The sequence below is a fragment of the Rhinatrema bivittatum genome, chromosome 7 (assembly GCF_901001135.1).
Source record: "Rhinatrema bivittatum chromosome 7, aRhiBiv1.1, whole genome shotgun sequence".
Classification (NCBI taxonomy): Eukaryota; Metazoa; Chordata; class Amphibia; order Gymnophiona; family Rhinatrematidae; genus Rhinatrema; species Rhinatrema bivittatum.
This window is the reverse complement of record NC_042621.1, coordinates 224,136,348-224,158,280: the sequence shown is the minus strand read 5'-3', so window position 1 is coordinate 224,158,280 and position 21,933 is coordinate 224,136,348. Positions and strand designations below refer to the sequence as shown.

Genomic DNA, 21,933 nt, shown 5'->3' with positions numbered 1-21,933 from the left:
CTTCTCCTCGCCGCTTCTCCCTGGAATCCCCGGGCTGGCCTGACGCTGCGGATCCGCCATGTTCCTGATGATGTAAGGGCGCGCTCCAGAGTTTGTACCAGCAAGGGCATGAACCTCAGGGGCGTCCCCCCGTAGTGACGTCATCCACTTCCAACTTAAAAGGTCTTTGCTTGCAACTACGAATCAATTTAGCAAGGGGAATTCTTTCTCTGCTGCTCTGCCTCCACAAACTTACCAAGGGGTACCCGCTCCTCAGAGGCCCTGCTCTCTCTTCTTGATTTCAGATTGCTAAAGAAGGGATCCGGTACTCGCTCCTCGAGGGCCTACGTCCCTGAATGCTCAGAAGACTCCTTACTGCCTGGAAGCGATTGCAGACGTAACACTGTGAGTTCTATTACAGATAGGAACCGGTACTCGCTCCACGAGGGCCTATGTTCCTAATCTCCGAAGACTCCCTTCTGTCTAAATGTTATCGCAGGTACGGAGATCGTGAGTCATTATTGCAGAAAGGAACCGCTACTCGCTCCACAAGGGCCCATGTTCCTAAAACCGTTCAAAACTCTCTTCTATCTCAGAAGCTATCGCATACCTACTATATCTGGTGCATTACTATTTCATATTGCAGATCGGAACCGGTACTCGCTCCACGAGGGCCCATGTTCCTTAAACCTTCACAGACTGTTCTATTTCAGAAGCTATCACATACCTATATCTTGTGCATTACTATTATAGATTGCAGATAGGAACCAGTACTCGCTCCATGAGGGCTTTTGTTCCTAAAACCCTCCAAAGACTCTTCTATTCCAGAAGCCATCTCATATACAGATATTGTGAGTTCTCATTCCAAACTGCATATAGGAACTAGTACTTGCCTTCGGCTCCTGTTCCTGAATATACTGAAGGCTCTCTGTTGCATAGAAGCCATTACAGTTATCTACGATTGCGAGTGTATCATCTACTACTGGTTATGTATCCTGCATACCCTGTCTATTCACTCCCTATAGTCTCTCTCTACAGCTCAGCAACCCAGAGATCGCAATTCCAGTATCTGAGGGACTTCAGCCCTGCCGGGCACATCAGCTCACTACTGCCACCTCTGATGGTTCTACTTCCTGTCTAATAAAGAACTATCTGTGTTTGTCTCCATACTCCAGCCTAGCTGGTGGTCCCTCTCAGGATATCCTCCTGGGGGCGCTGTCATCTGCCATTGGCCCAAGGATTCTCCAATTTACATTAAGTGTTTATTCCTTACACTGCTGAGCGGTATCATAGAGACTGCCACTCTGTGGGAGCCAACCCACAACAGATCATTAACTCCGCCTACAGAGTATTACAAATTGCTAGCTCCTCCCCTTGGGGGAGCAGCATTGAACAGATTGCTAACTCCTCTCCTTGGCGGGGTGATCCATAACAGACTGCTACTCCCTAGCGGACTTATAACAGATTGCTACTCCTCCCCTTTGGCAGGGTGATTTACAACAGATTGCTAACTCCGCCCCTCTGGGGAGCAGATTCCATAACAGCCTAGCCCGTTTATTGCTCCAAATAAAACCCATAATCACCGATTTAAATTGCCTAATATCTTTCTCCTTCATTCACATCGGCAACATTTGCAAACAATATAACATCTTAGGTAAAATCACCATCTTAATCACAGCACATCTACCCATTAACAAGAGTGGATAATACATCCATTTAGGGAGCAATGCTTTAAATTTCCCTAGTGTGTTAGTAACATTCAAATGATGAAGATCTTGTACTGAGTGAGCCAACTATATGCCCAAATATCGGACGGAATCCATTGCCCACTTCAAAGGAAAGTCCCCCTGCCATCTATTCAGCAGACCGGGATCTAAGGGATTGGCCTCCGAATTACTGCAATTTATTGTTAATCCTGAAAAAGATCCAAACAACTGCATATTCTCCATAATAATGGGAAGACTCTCCCTCAAATTGCCAACAAACATCAACATGTCATCTGCAAATACACAACTTGATATATTTGCTCCAAAATTTCAAACCTTGAAATGCCTCAAGAGGCTCGCAGCTTAATAGCCAGAAGCTCTAATGACAGAATATACAGCAATGGCAATAAAGGGATACCCCTGCCTGGTTCCCCTATTCAGATGAAAAACCTCTGACAGAGCCCCATTAACCATTATTTGCGCCTGAGGTTCTGCATACAGGAGACAAATCCAAATCAAGAATTGCTCCCCAAAATTATACTGAGATAAAACCCACCACATGAATGACCATTCAACCCAGTCAAAAGCCTTTTCCGAGTCCAGGCTGACCAATAGCCCATCCTGATAGTCCTTATTAACCATGTGGCAAGCCATTAAAGTTTTAAACAAATTAGAGGAAGAGCACCTACTGGCTAAAAATCCTGTTTAAGCTACTCCCACTATTTCTTTAACTGTCTTTCAGGGTCATTCATCAAAATGCGTTATGGCATTAACGCCCACAATAACGCCATAACGCAAGTGAGAGTTATTGCAGTGCAAATGCAAATTTGTCAAATTTATTCAAAGGGGCAGGATTAATGAAAATGAGGGGTGCTATCGCATTCTTTTAATGCCAGAAATAACTACACCTCTGGGCATGGGGAGAGGGAAGAGGCGTGGAGAGTATAAATAGTTAACTACTATGTGTGCCACCCCAGAGCCTCAGGCTCTCTCTCTCTCCACTGCTCTCTGATACCTGAAATTTCAGTCACTAGCCAACAAAGTCATCAAGCAAAGCCCTGTGTGCTCATACATAGCAAATAGTGGTGGGAAGAAGTAAAAATTTTGTTTCTATTTTCATTTTGAGGTTCCCCACGTATTTCATTTGGTTTTATGTTTTATTTCATTAAAAAAATATAAACATGAAAAAAAAAAGGACCTTTGGTCCCCATGGCCAGGATCCTCCTCAGCACTCACTTACAAGATCCAGAGGGGATCCAAAGCCTCACCCTTGCACAGGCTTAGGTCGCAGTAGATTGCTGAGACCTCGGCCTAGGTCCTGTGCAAGGCCCATGCTTCAAGGTCTGGTGCTGACACCAGAGCCGGGTCCAGAGTCTGAAACCTGATGCCAGGGCCCAACTCGGAGACCAGGTCCCGATGTCTAGGCCTTGGCCCCGACACCTGACCCTGGACCTCGCCCAAGGTCAGGTCCAGGCCTCAGCGGTCCTCTTCAGACGTCTTTTGTCTTCTTTCTTCTTGAAATGATGCCATCCACTGGGGACACACCGGAGTAAATTTACTCCAGCACATCCCTCCCAACGGAGGGCAGAATTTTGATGTACAGCAGCTAATTGAATGAGGAGGGCAGGGGCTCAGTATGGATGAGACAGAGGTACAGCAGGAAATGGGAGAGAATAGTGTATATGTGCTATGGTCACAGCTGTAGCTAGCCTATAGACATTGGTCAATATGGCCTGAGCTACAGGCACTATTTCCAAAAGGGCACCCTACTCCTGCATCCCAGAGGAGCAAAAACAACCTGAAGGGAGGGTTGGATTAGGGAGCAAAGTAGGTTAGCTCTTCTTTAGTCTAATCTTCTCTGTTCCCTCCAAATTCTTCCCCTCCCCGTTTGTATCTGTGAGACAGAGAGGGGCTGGAATAGGGAGAGAGTGCCTCTTTTCTTCTCTGCTCTAGCCTCTAAGTCACTCAACCGTGGAGACTGCCTGGCAAGAGGGGCTGAAGCAGGAAACAGGGCTGTTCTCTGTTGAGTGAGATACTTTGCAGGAACTCTGTGTGCCAGTGGCTTGGGAAGATGCTCAAATAGAAAAGGCTGAGAAAGTAACTATTTTATTTATTTATTTATTTATTTATTTATTTATAGCTTTTCTATACCGACTTTCCAATAACAGAATTACTGATCAATTCGGTTTACATTTTAAACTTTAACAGTGACAAGTAATTGTCTTACAATGAACAGGAAGAAATAACTTGGAAATAGATATATGGGGATTATAACATAGATACAATATATAGCCTAATGTAGGCAAAGGCATAAAAACATAGGCACAAGGACTGCCAAGGATTTGAATTGAATTGATGAGTTCTTTGGGGTATTATTTGTGTTGTTCATTGGGGTATTCTTTGGGGTTCGAGGAATGTTTAGAGTTGAACTAGTTTAGAGTTGAATTAGTATAAACAAGGAAACCAAGAAAGAAAGACAGCAATAATGCAAATTGATATTTTGGCATTACACAACGTTTCTATAGCAGTAAGATCAGATCACAAAGTCAGCGCCTAAATCCTGTATCCAACCTTAACAACTTCTACTCTCAGCAACTACTAAAAGAGCACTGCTCCGACCATTTGTGCGGAACGAACCTGCGCAAGCGCAGTAGCATCTCGACGCCTCCTCCATTTTCCCCACCCCGCTTCCCTCCGTGATGACGCAAAGGGAAGCGGAAACGACAATTTCCTCGCCGCGGGTTTCAAACTCCCGGAAACTGAAAGGAGCTTTCAAATGAAGACACCGGGCGGGGAAGGGAATTATTGAGCTTGGTGAGTGCGCGATGCTAATAGCTGAGTATTGCTTTCTTCTTCTATGGGTGTGGGTCCTGCGAGCGGGACGTGTATTATTTTTCCCTTTTATCTCCTCGATGCATCCCCTGTTGTAGCTTTTAGCTGGGATAGGAGAGTGGTTGAGGAAAGCGAGGGGCGCGACTTTACGTACAAGAATGCGTGAATGTTACTTGCCGGTAAAGTGCAGGAGCTGTCGGCGGAGTGCGCCTCTGGTGACCGGTGTTGAATGCTCCGCTGCTCATCTGAATCCAGTTCCCCTTTTTATCTCTCCACCCCTCGCCGTCATCGAAGCGGGGGTAGGGGGATAATGTTTTCTAGAGTTGGGAAGGTTGATCCCCTTCGAGAAGGCGAGGCGACAGGGTTAAATAAGAGTATTCAGTTCAACAGGGGGCTTCCGAGACTTCTAATTCATTCACCATATAAAGGAACCATGGTTATTCCCTCTGTTTAAGAAAGAGCCAGGTGTTATATAGATGACATCTCTTTAGTAGCAGGATATGAGGCGTAATGAAATGGGTCAGGAAGAGTAGGAGAGCAGGGATCCAGGATCTGGAGCAATATTTCTCAAGCTCCCTGGCCAGTACGTGTTTTCGGGGTATGCTGCAATGAAGGCAGCACATGCACAGTCATTGAGGTTCTGGCATTTAGTCCACCGTATTTGTAACACACCTTGAGCTCTCTGACTGGAAGAGCTTGAAACGAATGATGAAATTCTGAAAACTAGACTAGCTTTGCAGTACTCCAGTACCAGCTTGAGAAATATTGATCTGGGGGATAGAATCTCCCATTCAGAAAAAGAAATGACACTTGTGTGAGGTTATTTCCTAGGGATAATATCCTGAAAGACAGTTACAAATTAAAAATGGGCAATGTTGCCTAAAATTGTATTGTTACTAATACATTTTCTGAAAGAAATTTTTGGAAATGTACAATTTTTCCATGGAAAAATAGCCTGGGAAAATTACCCCCCCCCCCCCCCCCCCCCCCCCACACACACACACCCTGCATTTCTGTTTGTCACTCTGAGTGAGTGCAACATTTCTCCTTTTGGTAAATGCTCTAGTGCATGCATTCTGGTAGTCTAGGTTAGCTTTAAGTAGTCTGCTCCTTTTTAGGTGATTGCCCCCATTCCTTCATTTAGAGTAGTGGAATTATCAGTGGTTGTTCTTAACAATATAAGATGTGTTCCTTGTACGTACCTGGATCAGCCCAGATTCCTGGGTTATTCATCCCTGCCAGCAGATGGAGACAAAGTTTTACTGACACTGCCTCATAAACCCCAGTGCCACCTGCAGTTCCTCAGTATTTCTCTGTCTCCAGCAGATAGCAGAGGGTGTGAAATCTGCAGGACTCTGCTCTTTTAAGCCTTTCTCCTGGGAAGGATTCTTTGTGGGTCCTACCCCGTCTGGTTGAGGTGGACAGGCGGGGGTTGTCACCCTTTTGTGTGCCCGTCTGTGCGCCCGTGGGGTGTACATCTGATTGTCCAGATCCCTCAGGCGGCTGCAGGCTCTAAGGGTTTTTTTTGTTTTGAGTTCCCCCTGTTCCTGAGACTTCCTGTTCCTTTTTAGTTTGGGCTTTGACTATGTCTGTTGCTGGTAAAGCTTTCAATTAAAAAAAAAAAAAATGCAGCAACACCGCAGTGTGGGCGACTTCCTTCTCATTTTGCCGGTAAGGTCAGGGGACATTTGGACATTTTTACTACGAGTTTAGTGAGTCTTGCTCAGTTTCCCTTCGTTGGCTCCTCTTCCCCAGCATGGCCCATGGTGGCGCATGCAGGGCATGTGGCTCAGCGTGATCACAGCTCAATCGTGCAAGTCTCTGTGCGTCTTGTTCAGAGGGTGGGGAGGGCTCCTCCGGGGCTCCGCTGCCCGTGAAACAACGTGGCTTGGGCAATTGCTGTGCTAATTTCAGCCGGGGCTCTGTCCTTTGTGCTGGTTCTTCCTCAGAAGGCGCGGGAACGATGGCCATCTTCAATGTTTTGGCGGCTGTTCCTGTGCCGTTGGGGAAGGTCCTCCGTGTTTGTCCCTGGCCCAGTCCGATTTTTTGCTGTTGGTCTGGGGGTTGGGGCCTGGGGGAGGATGAAGCCGCAGTTTTGCCTGTTCCTGTCGTTTGCCCTGCGGGGGCTGGGGCAGGGAGAATGTTTGTTTTCCCCAGAATTTGTGCTATTGCTCCATGATGCATTTTTGGCCAGTCAGCCCTCTTGTACACAGACTTTGGCCTGGCCCGTTCAGGCACAGCCCAGTGGAGCAGCTGCGGCTGCTCCTATTCAGACTCAGTTGGGTAGATCCACGGGGGCTGGTTCTGGTCCGATCCAGCTTAGCAGGTCCGTGATGACCCTGGGTCACAGACTAATTGATTACCCAGGATCTGGCTCTGATGGGTCTGAACAGGTTCCCAGAGATATAGGGGAGGAGCCTGTCCAGGGAACACCGGCAGGTTCGGTGCTACGAGTCTAGGGGACGACCTGGGGATCTCTACTCCTGGGTCTGAGGACCCGAAGGAGGTCCGCTTGTTCAAGAGGGAGGAACTGGAGGTATTGCTCCCGTTAACTTTTTAAGTGTTAGGAGTTAAGATGCCACAGGGTGATACAGATTCAGAAGGGGGCGAACCTGGTCATTGATGGATTCCCATTCCATAAATTGGTTAGGAAGTTGGTAGATGCGGAATGGGAGACGCTCGATGCTGGTCTGACAGTTGCTAGGACCATGAGGAAGCTTTATGCACTTCCTGAGGAGGATTTGGAATGTTTTGCTCTCCTGAAGGTTGATGCGGCAGTGTCCGCGGTGACTAAGAGAACCACTGTGCCCATGACTGGTTCCGAGGCGTTGAAGGATATGCAAGATTGCAAATCAGAAGTACACCTCAAGCAGATTTTTGAGGTCTTAGCTTTGTGGTTACTTGCAGCGATTTGTTCAAGCTTCATGCAGCGTGCATGCCTCCGCTGGGTGTAGCAGATGCAGGAGGACCTTCCGTTGGCAGGTTAATACGCAGACACAGCCGAGCGAGTTGAGGCGGCTGTGACTTTCGGGGCGTATGTCCTCTAGGGCTATAGCTTCGGCGGTGGTGGCCTGAGATTACTCTGGTTGCGTAACTAGTCTGCGGACGTCTCCTCAAAAATGTAGTTGGGCTCCTTGCCTTTCAAAGGTTGCCTTTTGTTTCGGGAAGACCTCGAACAGCTGATTTAATCTCTGGGGATAACCAACCTCTCCATTTACCCAAAGATAAGCCTAAAACTAAGAGATTCTTTCAGGTTCGGAGTCTGTTTTGCTTTAATAGGAGATCAAGGCTAGCGAGGGTCCCTCTTGCCTCTGAGACCATTCTCTACTCGAAGGCAGCCTTGGGGGCAGTTCTTTTGGGGGGCCCGACTGCCATTTTGGGGGGCCACAAGAGGATCTGTGACTGGTGGCAAGTCCTCACAATGAGGCGAGGCCAGTCCACTGGGTTGTTCCTATTATAGGAGGTCGCTTGACTCAATTTTATGACAAGTGGGCCAAGATTACGCAGCACCAGTGGGTTCTCAGTGTGGTAAAAGACGGCTACGTTTTAGAATTTGCTCAACCCGTTAACAAACTTTTTCTAATTTCCCCATGCGGTCCAATGAGCAAGCAGTTGGTAGTGCAGGACACCCTAGAGCGTCTCCAGAGCTTGGGAGCGGTGATACCTGTCCCCTTTGTGGAGGTTTGCATGGGGCACTACTCCATCTATTTTGAGATCCCAAAGAAGGAGGGCACATTCCGTCCTATCCTCTATTTGAAGAAGGTGAGTGCTGCCCTCAAAGTTCCTCTCTTCCGGATAGATGCCTTGCGTTTCGTGATAGCAGCTGTTTGCAAGGGGAAATTTTGGCTTCCTTAGATCTCACGGAGGCCTATCTTCATATTCCAATCCACCTAGACTCCCAATGCTTTCTCTTTCATGGTGCTAGGCTAAAATTTTCAGTTTCGGGCCTTCCTTTGGGACTAGTCACAGCCCCACGCACCCTTCACCAAGGTGATAGTGGTGGCAGCGGCACCTCGGAAGGAGGGAGTCCTGGTGAACCCATATCTGGACAACTGGCTTATCAGGGCAAAATAGGAAGCTCTCTGTCTTTAGTCAATCAGCAGAGTTCTAGAGGTTCTTCAGTCTCTTTGCTAGATAGTAAACCTGGCAAAAAGTCATTTGTCTCCGACTCAGTCTTTGGAGTACTTGGGTGCTCTGTTTGCTACTTGGCAGGGTGTATCTTTCAGAGGAACGAGTGCTCAGTCTGCAGAATCGGATCCTCCAGTTGTTGAAGTTGCGAGTTCCCAAAGTGTGGGATTATTTACAGGTTCTAGGCTCCATGACTTCAATGTTGGAATTGGTTCTGTGGGCTTTTTTCCATATGAGGCCATTCTAAAGGGCACTTTTGGTACATTGGAAGCCGATCTCGGAGGAATTTCACTTGTCGTTACCCCTTGAGGGTGCATCCAGAGACAGTCTATCTTGGTGGCTTCAGACCCCCAATCTTCTTTGCAGGATGGACCTCGAAGTTTCGGACAGGGTGATAGTTACTACCGATGCCAGTCTCTCTGGCTGGGGAGCGGTTTGTAAACATCAATCAGTCCAGGATATCTGGTCTGTGAGGGAATCTGCATGGCTATCAACCGGTTGGAGATCAGAACTGTCCGTTTAGCCTTGAAGGAGTTCTTAACATTGGTAAAAAGGCGCTCAGTGCGGATTCTTTCCAAAAATGCAACAGTGGCGTACATCAGTTGGCAGGGCAGAACCAAGAGTCAGTCAGCTCGGGAAGCATGAGCCTTGATTCATTGGGCGGAGTCCCACGTAGAGGGAATAGTTGCGTCTCACATAGCCAGGGTCAAAAATGTGCAAGTGGGTTTCCTAAATCAGACTCAGAACCAGGCGAGTGGGAATTGTCAGATGCCACGATGCAGCTCATCAGAGGTTATTGAGGGGGGTCTCCTCACGTGGATTTAATGGCAACTTGTCAGAATGCCAAAGCGTTTTCAATTCTTCAGACGAAGGCGACAGCATGGTACTGAAGGCGTCGACACCCTAGGTCTGCCTTGTCCTCGGGGTTCTACTTTGTGTTCCCCCCCACTGGTCATTAGTGGGCAAGGTGTTTGTGTCAAATAGAGAAATATCACGGAGAAGTGATCTTGTTTGCTCCAGAGTGGCCATGGCATCCTTGGTTCGCAGATCTCAAAAACTTGGCGGTGGTGGCCCGATTCGTTTCGGTCATCTGAAGGGTCTTCTTCGTCAGGGTCCCATATTTTCAGACCAGGCCGATCACTTTTGTCTAGAGGCTTGGCTTTTGAGAGGTGTAAAAGTCATCCGGAATCTGTCGTCGCCACCTTATTACAAGCCAGGGGAAAGTCCACTAATCTGGCTTACGTTAGAGCAGGGGTGGGCAATTCCAGTCCTTGAGGGCCACAAACCTGTCGGTTTTAGGATGTCCTAATGAATATGCATGACATAGATTTGCATACAACTGAGGCAGAGTGCATGCAAATCTCTCTCATGCATATTCGTTAGGGATATCCTTGAAACCTGACTGGTTTGTGGCCCTCGAGGACCGGAAGTGCCCACCCCTGCGTTAGAGTATGGAAAGTGTTCGAGTCCTGATGTGCTATTCATGGAATCCATGCCCTCCAGTCCTCTATTCCCGATATTTTTTCCTTTCTGCAAGACTGTTTCACTAAAGGCTTATCTTTTAGCTCCTTAGAGTTCAAGTGGCAAGATCGGGGATTCCGCTATCTCAGCTCATCCGGATGTTATCAGGTTTCTCAGAAGAACAAGAAATTTGCAACCTCCAGTCAGGAGAGTTTGTCCATTCTGGAACCTTAATCTGGTCCTCCGAGGTTTGTGCGCAGCATGTTTTGAGCCTCTCCGGAGAATGACGCTGAAAGACTTGACTCTCAAAGTAGTTTTTCTAGTAGCGATTTCAGAGTTGCAAGCTTTGTCCTGTCAGGATCCCTTCCTTCAAATTTCGGATTTGGGGGTTTTGTTGAGAACGATGCCTTCTTTTTTTCCTAAAGTGGTTTCTGCTTTTCATGTGAACCAGACGGTGGAGTTTCCAGCCTTTCCATCTGTAAATGCCTCCATTCCACATGTGAAGGAGCTCAAGCGGTTAGATGTTTGGCATGCTTACAAGCTTTTCTTTAGGTGCAGTCCTCTGCTTCCCACATGCCTGTCCAGTCGGTGGCTCCTCCCTCTTCCAGTCCTATGCTTAGGTGCCGGAGGTCGCCTCTGCTCCCTGCAGGTGTTCCCAACAGGAATCTGGATGGCACTGATGAGGTTGATCCTGATTCCCTGGAAGATGGGGAAATTCCTCCAAGGCTGGAATCGTATCGAACCATGTTGCGATTCTTTCATAGAGATGAACTGCTGGCCCTGATTTCCCAGACCTTGATAGAGCTGGGTGTCTCTGGTTCAGATGCCATGTCTGAGCCGAGGAAGAATTCCATTTGGCTTTCCTTACGTAAAGCCCCTTGTTTTATCCCTGTGATGGATGCCATCAGGAATTGATTAATGGAATGGGACACCCCAGAGGCAAATTTTAAAGGGGATCGGACACTGGAAGGCCTGTACCCCCTGGATCAGGCTGTGAGAGAGCGTTTTCCCAAAGTGGATGTACTGGTATGTGCCTGTCTCTAAGCAAATGACTATCCCCATAGAGAGAGGAGTGGCCTTGAAGGATGTACATGATAGAAGAATTGAGGCTATTCTTAAGCAAGCCTTTGAGGCGATGGCAATGACTTTACAGATTGCTTCATGTTGTGCTCTTGTGCACATTCTTGCTTGCTTCTCTCTCAAGTGGTGGATGATTCGGGGGTACATTCCAGAGCAGTTATGGAACCTGCAGCTGCCTTTTGGCAGACGTGATTTGGTCCTCAGTCAGAGGAGTGGCTTCGGTGGTGGCAGCCAGACATCAACTGTGGTTGCAAAACTGGTCAGCTGATGTAGTCTACAAGGCTAATCTTATGAAAATGCCCTTTAAAGGCTCCTGTTTGGGAGCAAGTTGAAAAAGCTGGCCAGGAAATGGGGTGAATCTCCAGTTCCCCAGGTACCAGAGGATTAGCAATTATAGCGCCCCCTTTTCTGTGAGGGGTCGTCTTGGAGGCTCAAAGTGTTTTCTTCCTTACAGGAATCAGACGTTTCGGAGGACTTGGCCTTTTGGTAGGTCTCTGTTCTTTCGTCCCCGTCAGTCCAAGAGAGGAGCGAGCTCGGGTGGCGGCCAGTCCCAAGCTTCCCAATGAAGGTTTGCCGACCCACCTTCGGGAGGAGGAGATAGGGGGATGCCTATCTTTTATCAGAGGTGGGTCGCGATCACGTTGGCTCAGTGTCCTGGAAGTAATAAAGGAAGGCTATGCACTGGAACTTCACAGCATTCCTCTGGACGTGTTCATGATGTCTGCTTGTCACTCCCCGCAGAAGATGCAGGCAGTGGAGTCTTTGCTTCTGAGGCTCTTGCAGTTGTGAGCTGTGGTTCACGTGCCTGCGTCTCAGAAAAATACGGGATGCTATTCCATTAATTTTGTTGTGCCCCAGAAGGAAAGTTCCTTTCGTCCCATCCTGGACCTCGAGTGTCAACAGTCATCTGTAGGTGACTTATTTTTGCATGGAAACCTTGCACTCTGTAATAATGGCCATACAGTTGGGAGAATTTCTGACCTCCCTGGATCTGTCCGAGGCTTACCTTATAGTCCCATCTGTTTGGAGCACCAACATTTTCTGCGCTTTGTGGTGCTGGGTCACCATTATCAGTTTCAGGTGCTGCCCTTTGGTTTGGCCACCACCCCAAGAACATTTTCCAAAGTCATGGTGGTTGTTGCAGCCCGTACTTGGACAGCTGGCTGATTCGAGCCGGGTGACCAACAAGGTGATCTCCCTGCTGCGGGAGCTCAGTTGGGTGGTGAACCTGGACAAGAGCAGTCTCGGACCTTCTCAGTCGGGGTATTTGGGAGTTGGATTCGACACGAGGCTCTGCAAAGTCTTTCTGCCGGATGCACAGATCCAAAAATTGATGTCTCGGGTGCATCAGTTGGTGAACACTATCTGCCTGACAGTGTGGAGCTATCTACAGGTGCTCAGTTTGATGGCAGCAACCCTGGAAGTGGTGGCATGGGCAAGGGCTCATATGCATCCTCTTCATATGCTCACTGCATATGAATAGTCCTGAGACCCAGTCTCAGGACTATTTGGTTCGGCTCCACTAGCCGATGGAAGTCTGTCACATACAGTGGTGGATGCAGGAAGTTTATCTGAGGCTAGGAATGTCCTTGTCCTCCCCACACTGGTTGGTTCTCATGACAGATGCGAGTCTCCAAGGTTGGGGAGCTCGCTGTCAGGAACTAACTGCCTAGGGGCGTTTGGACGGCCTAAGAGGCTCTCTAGAACATCAGTCTCCTGGAAGCCTGAGCGGTCAGGCTGGCATGCTTGCAGTTCAGCCACAGGCTTCTGGGGCAGGCAGTCCACATGATGTCTGACAACGGCACTACAGTGGCACGTGTGTGTCAGCAAGCACACGCAGGTGTGTTGCCACACTTCCCAGTCCCGTGCTGGCCCAGCTGCTCCCCCTGCCCCAGCAAAATAGGAACTTATTTTCCGCCTGGGTTTAAAATGCTGATAGCTTGGCAGCAGGAGAGCTGGCGTCAGCGGCACCAGCAAGGTCTCTTCCCACACCTGCGGCCCGGAAGAGGAAGTGGTATGCAGCGGCCGCACATGCGGGAAGAAGAGACCATACTAGTGCGGGCAGCATTGGCCCAAAGAAGAGGCGCTGCCTGAAGAATGAGCAGCATGGTGTAGAGCAAAAGAGGAGCAACATCAGCCCCAGCGGCCGATGGGACTCCTTTCTCAAGGCTGTGAGAGCTGGAAGTAGAGGAGGCTGCTGCTGCTGCTAGTTTGGTGGGGGCGAGATAGTGAGTGAGCAAGTAAGCATGTGTGTGTGAGTCAGCGTGTAAGTGAATGATTGAGAGCCTGTATATGTAAGTGTGTGTGTGAGAGAGCCTGTGCGTATGAGAGCATGAATGTAAGCATATGATTGAGAATCTGTATGTGTGAGAGCATGTGTTTGTATGATTAAGAGCCTGTGTGTATAAGTAAGAGCATTTGCCTGTGTGACTGAGAGCTGGTGAGGGTGAGAGTATTTGATAGAGGCCGTGTATAAGTGAGAGAGAGAGCATGTATGTAAGTGTGTGTTGAAAGCCTGTGTGTGTGAAGACAGCACTTGTAAATGTGTGATTGAGAGCGAGCATGTGTGTGTGATAGAAGAAAGTTGCAAGCAAACCATCTCACCTCCTGTTAATTCAAAACAATCTCAGGGCACCTAGATATCAAACATTCCCGGGTATGCAGAGCAAAGCATTTTTTATCATTATTTTTCATTATTGGGTCTTTGTGCCTGCTATTTTGAAATATTTTATTGGAATCTAGAAATTTTTTTATGAGTTTTTAATTATTGGATATTCCATTCATGAGCTGTTTTGAAATAATCTGATCTTTTTGTTAGTATGGATTTACTGCTATTGATTTTATTTTTCTTGATTTTGTTTTATGAGGACTGGTGATGTTTCTCTTTTTCTTTTGTTACACTGCATACAGTTTCTCTGGCTTGTTTCCAGTTCGCTTTTTGTCTGCATGTTTCTATTTATGCTTTATGATCTCTTTTTTTTTTTGTTAGGTGGAGGGTCTGCACATGTGACTGAGGTGATATTCTTCTGGCATGTAGTTTCTGTGTAGGGCGCTAAAAAGCAGCCTGGCTTGATCCATTTTCCTAATAGGAGGAGTATTGGAGTTTTAAAGCCTAGTGTAATACCTTACAAGGCGAAACTGAAATGGTTAGTTTGCTGGAAGTTGGTGCTGTTTTGATATGGGATGTTTACTATTTATGCAATTTCTGTTCAGGAGTACTTATCTTTTCTTTGTGTCATATTCAGATCTTTCTTCAGCGTTTCAGGAAACGACAAAGTAAGAGTGGACTCAGCAGGGAGAGTTTGGACTCCGGAGAATGGGTGTTGTCAGCAGAGGCATTTCAGCTGATAGTGGTTTGCTGGGACCTTCCTTCCCTAGAACTGCTGGCGACTTCTCGCAGTGTGAAGGTTCCTCACTTCAGTCGCAGGAGAGATCTGTGGTCCCTGGGTATCGATGCTCTCGTACAGGTTTGGACGGAGGACATTTGCTTTATGTCTTTCCTCTGTGGCCCTTGTTGGGCTGGGTCATTCACAGAATCGAGGTCCACAGGGGGCTAGTATTCCTGGTGGCTCCAGATTGGCCCAGGCGTCCGTGGTATGCAGACTTGCGGATATTTCTGGTTGAGGACCCTCTTCGTCTTCCTCTGCCCATGGATCTGTTACGGCAGGGGCTTGTTATTCATCAGGATCTGGCTCAGTTCTGTCTTACAGTTTGGCCCTTGAGAGGGCTCACCTGTTGAAGCGTGGATATTCTGCAGTGGTAATTGCTATCTTGCTCCATGCTCGGACGTTCTCCACTTCTCTAGTGTATGTGCGCGTCTGGAGAGTGTTTTGAGTGCAGTGTTCTTCCTCAGTCTGTTAAGATCCTGCTTATTTTGGAATTTTTGCAGGATGGGTTGACTAAAGGATTGGTTGTTAACTCCTTGAAAGTTCAAGTTGCGGCTCTTGCGTGTTTCAGAGGCGTGGTGAATGGTGTCACCTTGTCCCATCCTGATATGGCCCGTTTCTTGAAAGGAGTAAAGCACCTTTTGGCCTCCCTTGTGGTTGCTGGTTCCGTTGTGGAGTGTTAATCTAGTGCTGGATTTTTTTTAGCGGGCCCTGTTTTTTGACCGCTGCACAATTTCCTGGTGGTTATTAACCCTGAAGACTGTTCCTGGGTCATATTTGAGTTGCAGGCATTGTCCTGCCGGGTGGAGGTTTCTGAGCCTTTTCGGAGTTCATATTGCCTGTTTGTCCTTCATGGTGAAAAGAAGCAGGGCGAACCAGCTTCGTGGGCTACAATAGCTCGCTGGATTAAGGAGGTGGTTACGGCCGTGTACGTGGATGCTGGGAAGCTTCACTAGGGCTCGGGCAGGGTCATGGGCGGAGGTTCATTTGTTGTCTCCTGCCGAGCTGTGACATGGTCCTCCTTGCATACTTTTTCCAGGTTTTATTGTCTGGATGTGCAGACCCGGGAGGAGGCAGCCTTTGCATGTCTAATGTTGACTGGACCGCGGGCAGCCTCCCGCCCTGTTCGGGAGTAGCTTTGGTACATCCCAGTGGTCCTGAGTCCATCTGTCTACACGCTAGGAAAGGAGAAATTACCTGATGATTTCGTTTTCCTTAGTGTACACACATGGACTCAGCTTCCCACCTTCAGCTGCTTGCATGAGTGTGTCAGTCCTCCTGTGGGGCTCTGGATCCCAAGGGATTACTGGTAAGTGTTCATCTAGTCCTGAGATTGGGGTACCTATGTTCTTACTCGAGTTCAGTGTTTATGGTTGGTTGAGTACAGTTCTGGATATCTGTCTTTCATCAAGTTTTTTACTAGTCTGTGATGTCTGCTTCATCTGTGGTAGGGGAGCATAACCCACAGGTCCCAAGTCCATCTGTCTACAGTAAGGAAAATGAAATTATCAGGTAAGTAACTTATCCATTATAACAGAATTGAATATAATTCTGGTATTAACTGTGGCAAACAGTTTTGTTCTGCTTTATATAACATTGGCCTAATCCACTTGTGTTTTATGCTTTTAGAATGCTCCGAAAATGACAACAAAAGCTGCCAAAGGAATAATTACCAATAAACTGGGAATAAAAAGTGGCGTCTCCAAATCAGATACAGACTTAGAAAAACTTAGAAAAGAAAACGCAGCTCTCAGAAAGACCATGGAGGAAGTTACCAAAGGAAAAGGCAAAGTAACAGATTCAGAAAGAAACAGGTTTTTAGAGGTATGGTGTATATTAAGTACCCCCCTCTTTTTTTAAGAGCATTTGTTTACCCACTCTTCTCCTGAGTCTCTTGCAACACTTAGCATCTCAGTTGGTGCAAAGCTCATAGAGAGGTAGGTTGACATTGAAATGACTAAAAAATAGGGAGTTACGTTCTCACACAGCACCCCCGACACTCCCCCTCAGTACTTGCAAACAAAGGCTTTATGGTGCCAGATCCCAGTCCTGCTTGCAGTTAAGGTGGAAGCCCAGCAGAGCAGGAGAAAACTACCAAGTCATAACCTCCTCCTCCTGCACCCTTCAAAGTTCTGTTTGGTTTCTAGTACAGATGGCTGAAAAATGTGTAGACTATGCTCATAAACCAGTAGTATTTTGGGCATGATTGGAGACTTTGCCTGCCATTGATCCATTTCTGGGGGCTTTTGGTTCTGGTCCCTTAACCTCATACATAAAGGTGAGGGTCTGTGATTACATCTCATGGTTTTTCAGTCAGACTGATTTTTGCTTCTGGATTTGAGTGTGTGCTGAAAATCACTGGATTGTCCTGAGTAATTCTGTACCCCCCACCCTTCTGACTGCAGAAAATACTTGCCCTGGAAACACTGAAGGAAAAGAACAGTCAGCAGCTTGCAGAGAAGGACAAGGAGATCCACAGTCTGAAATCCCGACCAAACGTGGACAACCTCCTCTGCCAGCTGGAAGAGAAAACACAAGAAGCTGAAAGGCGAGGAGACCTATACAAGTCCTTGTCCAAAGAGACAGAAAGCTTGAAGAAACAGTTATTTGAAGTTACTGCCAAATGCAAAGAGTTTGAAAACAGAGACCTTACTTGCCAGTCATCCCAGGTAATTGTTTATAAAGAACAATCCTTAAAATCATTTATTTACTATTAAGTACATTTCCTGAAGATATTTCATGAATCTCTGCTTTTAAAATTTAAGCATTGCTTTGGAATTAGACTGAAATGTGACGGGTCTTCTCTGGGTGTAACTGTCCATTTGCATCACAAAAGCACTCTGACACTCTGTGTTGAGCGCCCGCTTTCCTAACATGAGCCCAGCCACTTCTCCTGGGTGCGCATAACTGTGTTTAAATGAGGGGTCATGTGAAAAATGAGGCACTAGGGACAATATTGCACTCCTAGCGCCTCCTTAACAGCAGAAGCCCAGGAGAGGTGGCTGTCAGCGGGTTTGGAAAATGGACACTCAATTTTACGAGCCCACGGCTTAGCAAAACAGACAGTCACAAAATTGAGCGCCTGTTTTCCTAACCTGACCTGACAACACAGTTTATTAAATAAATACATACATTTGTAACCTTTTGGTTCCTCCAGTTTAATATCGCCACGATATTAAATCGGAAGATGTACAGAAAAGCAGTATTTTCTGCTTTTCTGTACACCTGTTCCGGCTGCTCAGAAATTTAACACCTGCCATTGGGTGAGAGAATGTGCTGTCAGCAAGTAATTAGTAACACAATAGAGCAGGGGCCCTGAAACCTGTCCTGGGAGATCCCCCAGCTAGTCAGGTTTTCAGGTTATCCACCGTGAGTGTGCATGAGAGAGTTGCATGCATGGCTTTCATTGCATGTACATTTCTCATGTATATTCATTGTGAAAACCTGATTGGCTGGGGATCCCCCCAGGACAAGTTGGAAACCACTGCAATATTATTTTCTTACATATTGTAGTAATCCTCGTACCACATCAAAACAAGCTCTGGACATCTATTTTCTATAATGGAAGAGTTGAGGCTTCTGACTTAAAGCAATTAAATTGTCACGTATTTATCTATTCTGTTCTGTCCTGTTTCACTATATGGTGCTATATTTTATTTTTGGGAAATTTCCAGCAATTGGAGGTCCAGGGAGGGGTGAGTTAAGGAATGTTTGATTAGGAGGGTTCATCCTTCAAAGGGGATAGATTTCATGGTGGGTGTATTAGATTGTTACGTGCCTCATAGGGCGCAGTAATTTAAAAGGAATTCTGCAGTGTCAATCTTGATTCTGCTCTGAGGAATTTGATTTATATTCTGCCAAGATTTTTGATCTTCTGGGTTGAATAGAAGTTCCCTGTTCAATGGCTCCAACAGGAAGAGACCATAGTGGGTAATTGAGAGGGTAAAAATCTTCATTTGGACTGTATTCAAGTGGCATACAAAAATGAGTAACTGTTCTTATCTTTTGGGACTGTCTGAGAAGCCATCTTATTTTTCTTTTAACTGAACTATTTTTGTGGAGTGTGCTTTACCTTCACCTTGGATATTTTATTTTTTTTCCTTTTGCAATAAATTCTTTTTTCAACATTTTGTGTAGACTGTTTTGTTTCTGGTGATCCCTTGGGCCTTGCAGGCAATCCTCCCCAAAGCAAGAATCTGTGCTGGATTTTCCAGAGGCTGCACTGAGTTGGCTAGTACTCAGCAGCCTATGCAGGTGATGTAAAGTGAAGGGGGGGATGAGGTTATGTTTCTGTCATGTCCCCCCTCAACCATCTTACCAAGCTGAAGAGCCTTAACCTGTATAGTCTGTCATCAGAGGAGCCTTTTACCCCCTTTATCATTTTTGTTACTCTCCTCTGTACATAGTTCTGTTCTATCCTTTTTTTTTTTTTTTTTTTTATTAAATCAACCAGAGCTGTGCACAGTATTCAAGGTGCAGACACCATGGATTTGATTAGTGGCTATATCATGTATGTTTTATTCTTCATTCCCTTTCAGATCATCCTACCATTCACTCTTTTATGACAACTGCCACACACTGAGCTGAGGATTTCAATGTGTTGTCTACAAGAACTCCAAGGTCCCTTTTCTGGGTGGTGATTCCCAATACAGAACCCAACATTGTGTACATGTAGTTGGGATTATTTTTCCCTTGTGCATCATTTTGCACATTTCATGTTAAATTTCATTTGTCGTTCAGTTGGCTAGTCTCCTACTTTCATTAGGTCATTCTGAATTTCCTCACAATCTGCTGCTGCTTTAACAACTTTCAATTTGCCATCTGCAAATCTTATTCAATCTCTTCACTCATTCCCTTTCCAGATCAGTCAAGACCGAGAGAATCCCAGAGCCACAGATGTCCTTCTTCCCACATCACTCCCCTACTTCTGTTGAACTGGGTTTGGAGGGGACATAGCAAGTAGACTAGTCACCCTGGGAGCCAGCATTGTGATGTAACAATGTCAAAGCTCAGTGTGCTGAAGCATAACTTGAAATTTATTTCCTTTCCAGGTACTTTTCTATCTTTGCAGCCCAGCTGAAAGGGGATTCAGAAACGGGCTGCCGCTAAGTATTTCTCTTAGAAGAAAATGTTTTCTGAGTTGAGACAGCAGCAACCTCTCCTCCTTTCCCTCTCAGCATTTGTAACATGTACCTTAGACAAATCAATTCTTTATTCATAAACTGTGAAAATGGAGGATTGAGGTTAAAGTAGGGATATGCGTGTATGTGTGTGAAATTACAAGATCAAGCCCAGTGAATGGAATGTAGAGAGAAGCAATATGATTCTAAATGTTTCTAGTGTTGCCTAAAATGGGCTTGTACAGCTCATTTCAGCTCCAAAAATACTTCTGTGAAAAATCCTTGGTCAAAAAAAAGGAGGGATTGCCTGCTTGCATTTGTCTTTTACTCCTTGGATTTTTGCATATTTTATTGAATACAATTATAGCATAATATAGGTGAATGATTATCAGACTGGGTCTTCATGATTTTGGAATAGTGCAGTCATGCCTTACAAAGTTGACAGCTTGTGCAACATAAGTCAAGCAGCGGCTTAGAGTGGAGCTCCAGGGGCAAAGGACTAATGAGCATGAGACCTGTGTGCTGCCTGTATGAGGTTAGTCTGTGGTTTTGACACAAATTAGTATATAGTAGAAAAGTACAGTCTTCTTTCTACTGGCTGTCATCTCCTGACAGAATGCACCTCAGCTTTAACTTCTGATCCCTTGTAGTTTTAACCAAGGGCCTCTTATAATGGGTTTCCTAGTTGGATATTCCCCTTTGTGCCAAGTGACATGACCAGTTTTGCATGCTGTCTTTCCACTCCATGTAGCTTTTAAATTGCAAGCTCCTTTTTGCCCTTGGATATTTCGCCAGCACGTACCTTTGCTTCTCTGGTAACTCAGCTGTTGCTATTCTAATGGCAAGCTGCTCTTTTTTTTTAGTTTAAACGCTTTTTATTGCATTTGCAAACATTTCAATATACAAAGGGTACTACATGCGCACAGTGGCTCTTATGTGCTCATGCAGACCAACCGCTGTACGTACAAAGGGGTTGAATTAGCATAGGTTTGAAGCTTGTTTCGCAGTAGCCAGTCATGAAATATGTGTGCATATATTCAATACATGCTAAAACACAAGGGGATTCAAACGAGTTCTGTTCCCATAAGCATGGATTTTTTTCAGTGTGCTGAAAGGCATCTCCCTCCCTTGGCTGCTCTTCCTCTTTGTGTTTTACCACTAGAACTAGTGATCAGTTTGTATTCAAGGCCCTTAGTTTTTTGCATTCTGACATGTTTATAGAAATGTAGCTTTAAATATTAGTTTCTAAGCTTTCTTATATAAGTTAAGAATACTATTTTTCTTTTTTGCTTTATTTTCCCCAACATTTTTTTTCTTACCATGCTCTCCACAGCCTGCTTCTCTTCTTTTAGTCTTTCTTTTACTAATTTTAACCCCCATGAGTTGCTGCTGCTGTTCCCTTTCACCCTGTCCACCACCTTCAACTTAGCTGCCAGCCGATGACCAACATCTCCCTCTTGATAGACAACCGCTGTCCTTCTCCACTCCTGTTCCCATCCCTGCACGTACCAGCCACTGTCTATGTGCTCTTGAGTTCCTGCTACCTCCACTGGTAAAGTGGGTGCAGCAGGAGCTTGGGAATAGTGGCAGCAAGTGCCACCACTAATGGAGGCAGCAGGGGAGAGGAGGTGGCCACTGATTCAAAGGTAACTGGAGTCCTTGTTTTGTTTTTTCTGTTAACAGGTATTCAATCTTTATTATGCAAACATAATTATTTAAAGGGACAAGCCTAGTGCAATTCTACAGGAAGTCATTTGTTTCCAAGCTAGATTGTTACCTGGTAAAAATGTAATTGGCAATTCTTTAGTTTTTCTTCCCATCTTTTGGGGCTGATGTACTAAGCTGCAAAGCTTTTTCACAAGAGGCCAAAGCTCAAAAAAATATGCAAGAAATGTCAGCTTTTATTCACACAAGGCCCCTTTTTATGAAAAAGTAGGCAAAACTGATCAGTAGTAAATTTTCACACAGACTGCTAGGCACGAAAGTTGACTAAAATTTGTCATTAATGAGCTTCTGTGATGCAACATTATGCAAAGCAGCTCATGCAAAGACAGATTCCTATGCCAGCTTTTGTAAAATATAGTTTGACAGTTGATTTCCCTCCACCCCCAAGCTGTCCCAGGAGCTGTGCCCAGGTGACATGAGTTGCCACCTAGTTTATTTGCAAGGATAGGAATCCTGAGGATGAGCAAGGCTGCTAACTTGCCTACTACCATTTTAAAGGGGCTTCAAGACCTGATT

General features: G+C 46.1%; 1 protein-coding gene across 4 annotated transcripts in view; it reads left to right on the top strand.

Moving 5' to 3' along the window:
• Positions 1-4,369: 4,369 nt before the first annotated feature.
• CEP55 (centrosomal protein 55) overlaps positions 4,370-21,933 on the top strand; it is a 127,726-nt gene continuing 110,162 nt past the window's right edge. For 3 of the 4 annotated variants that reach the window (XM_029609900.1, XM_029609897.1, XM_029609899.1), the window contains exons 1-3: positions 4,370-4,499; positions 16,202-16,396; positions 16,978-17,241. In XM_029609900.1, the coding sequence (XP_029465760.1) occupies positions 16,214-16,396; positions 16,978-17,241 (447 nt within the window). In that variant the 5' untranslated portion in view covers positions 4,370-4,499; positions 16,202-16,213. Of the gene's footprint in view, positions 4,500-4,707; positions 4,817-16,201; positions 16,397-16,977; positions 17,242-21,933 lie in introns of those variants that run through there. The other variant, XM_029609898.1, reaches the window with a different exon arrangement.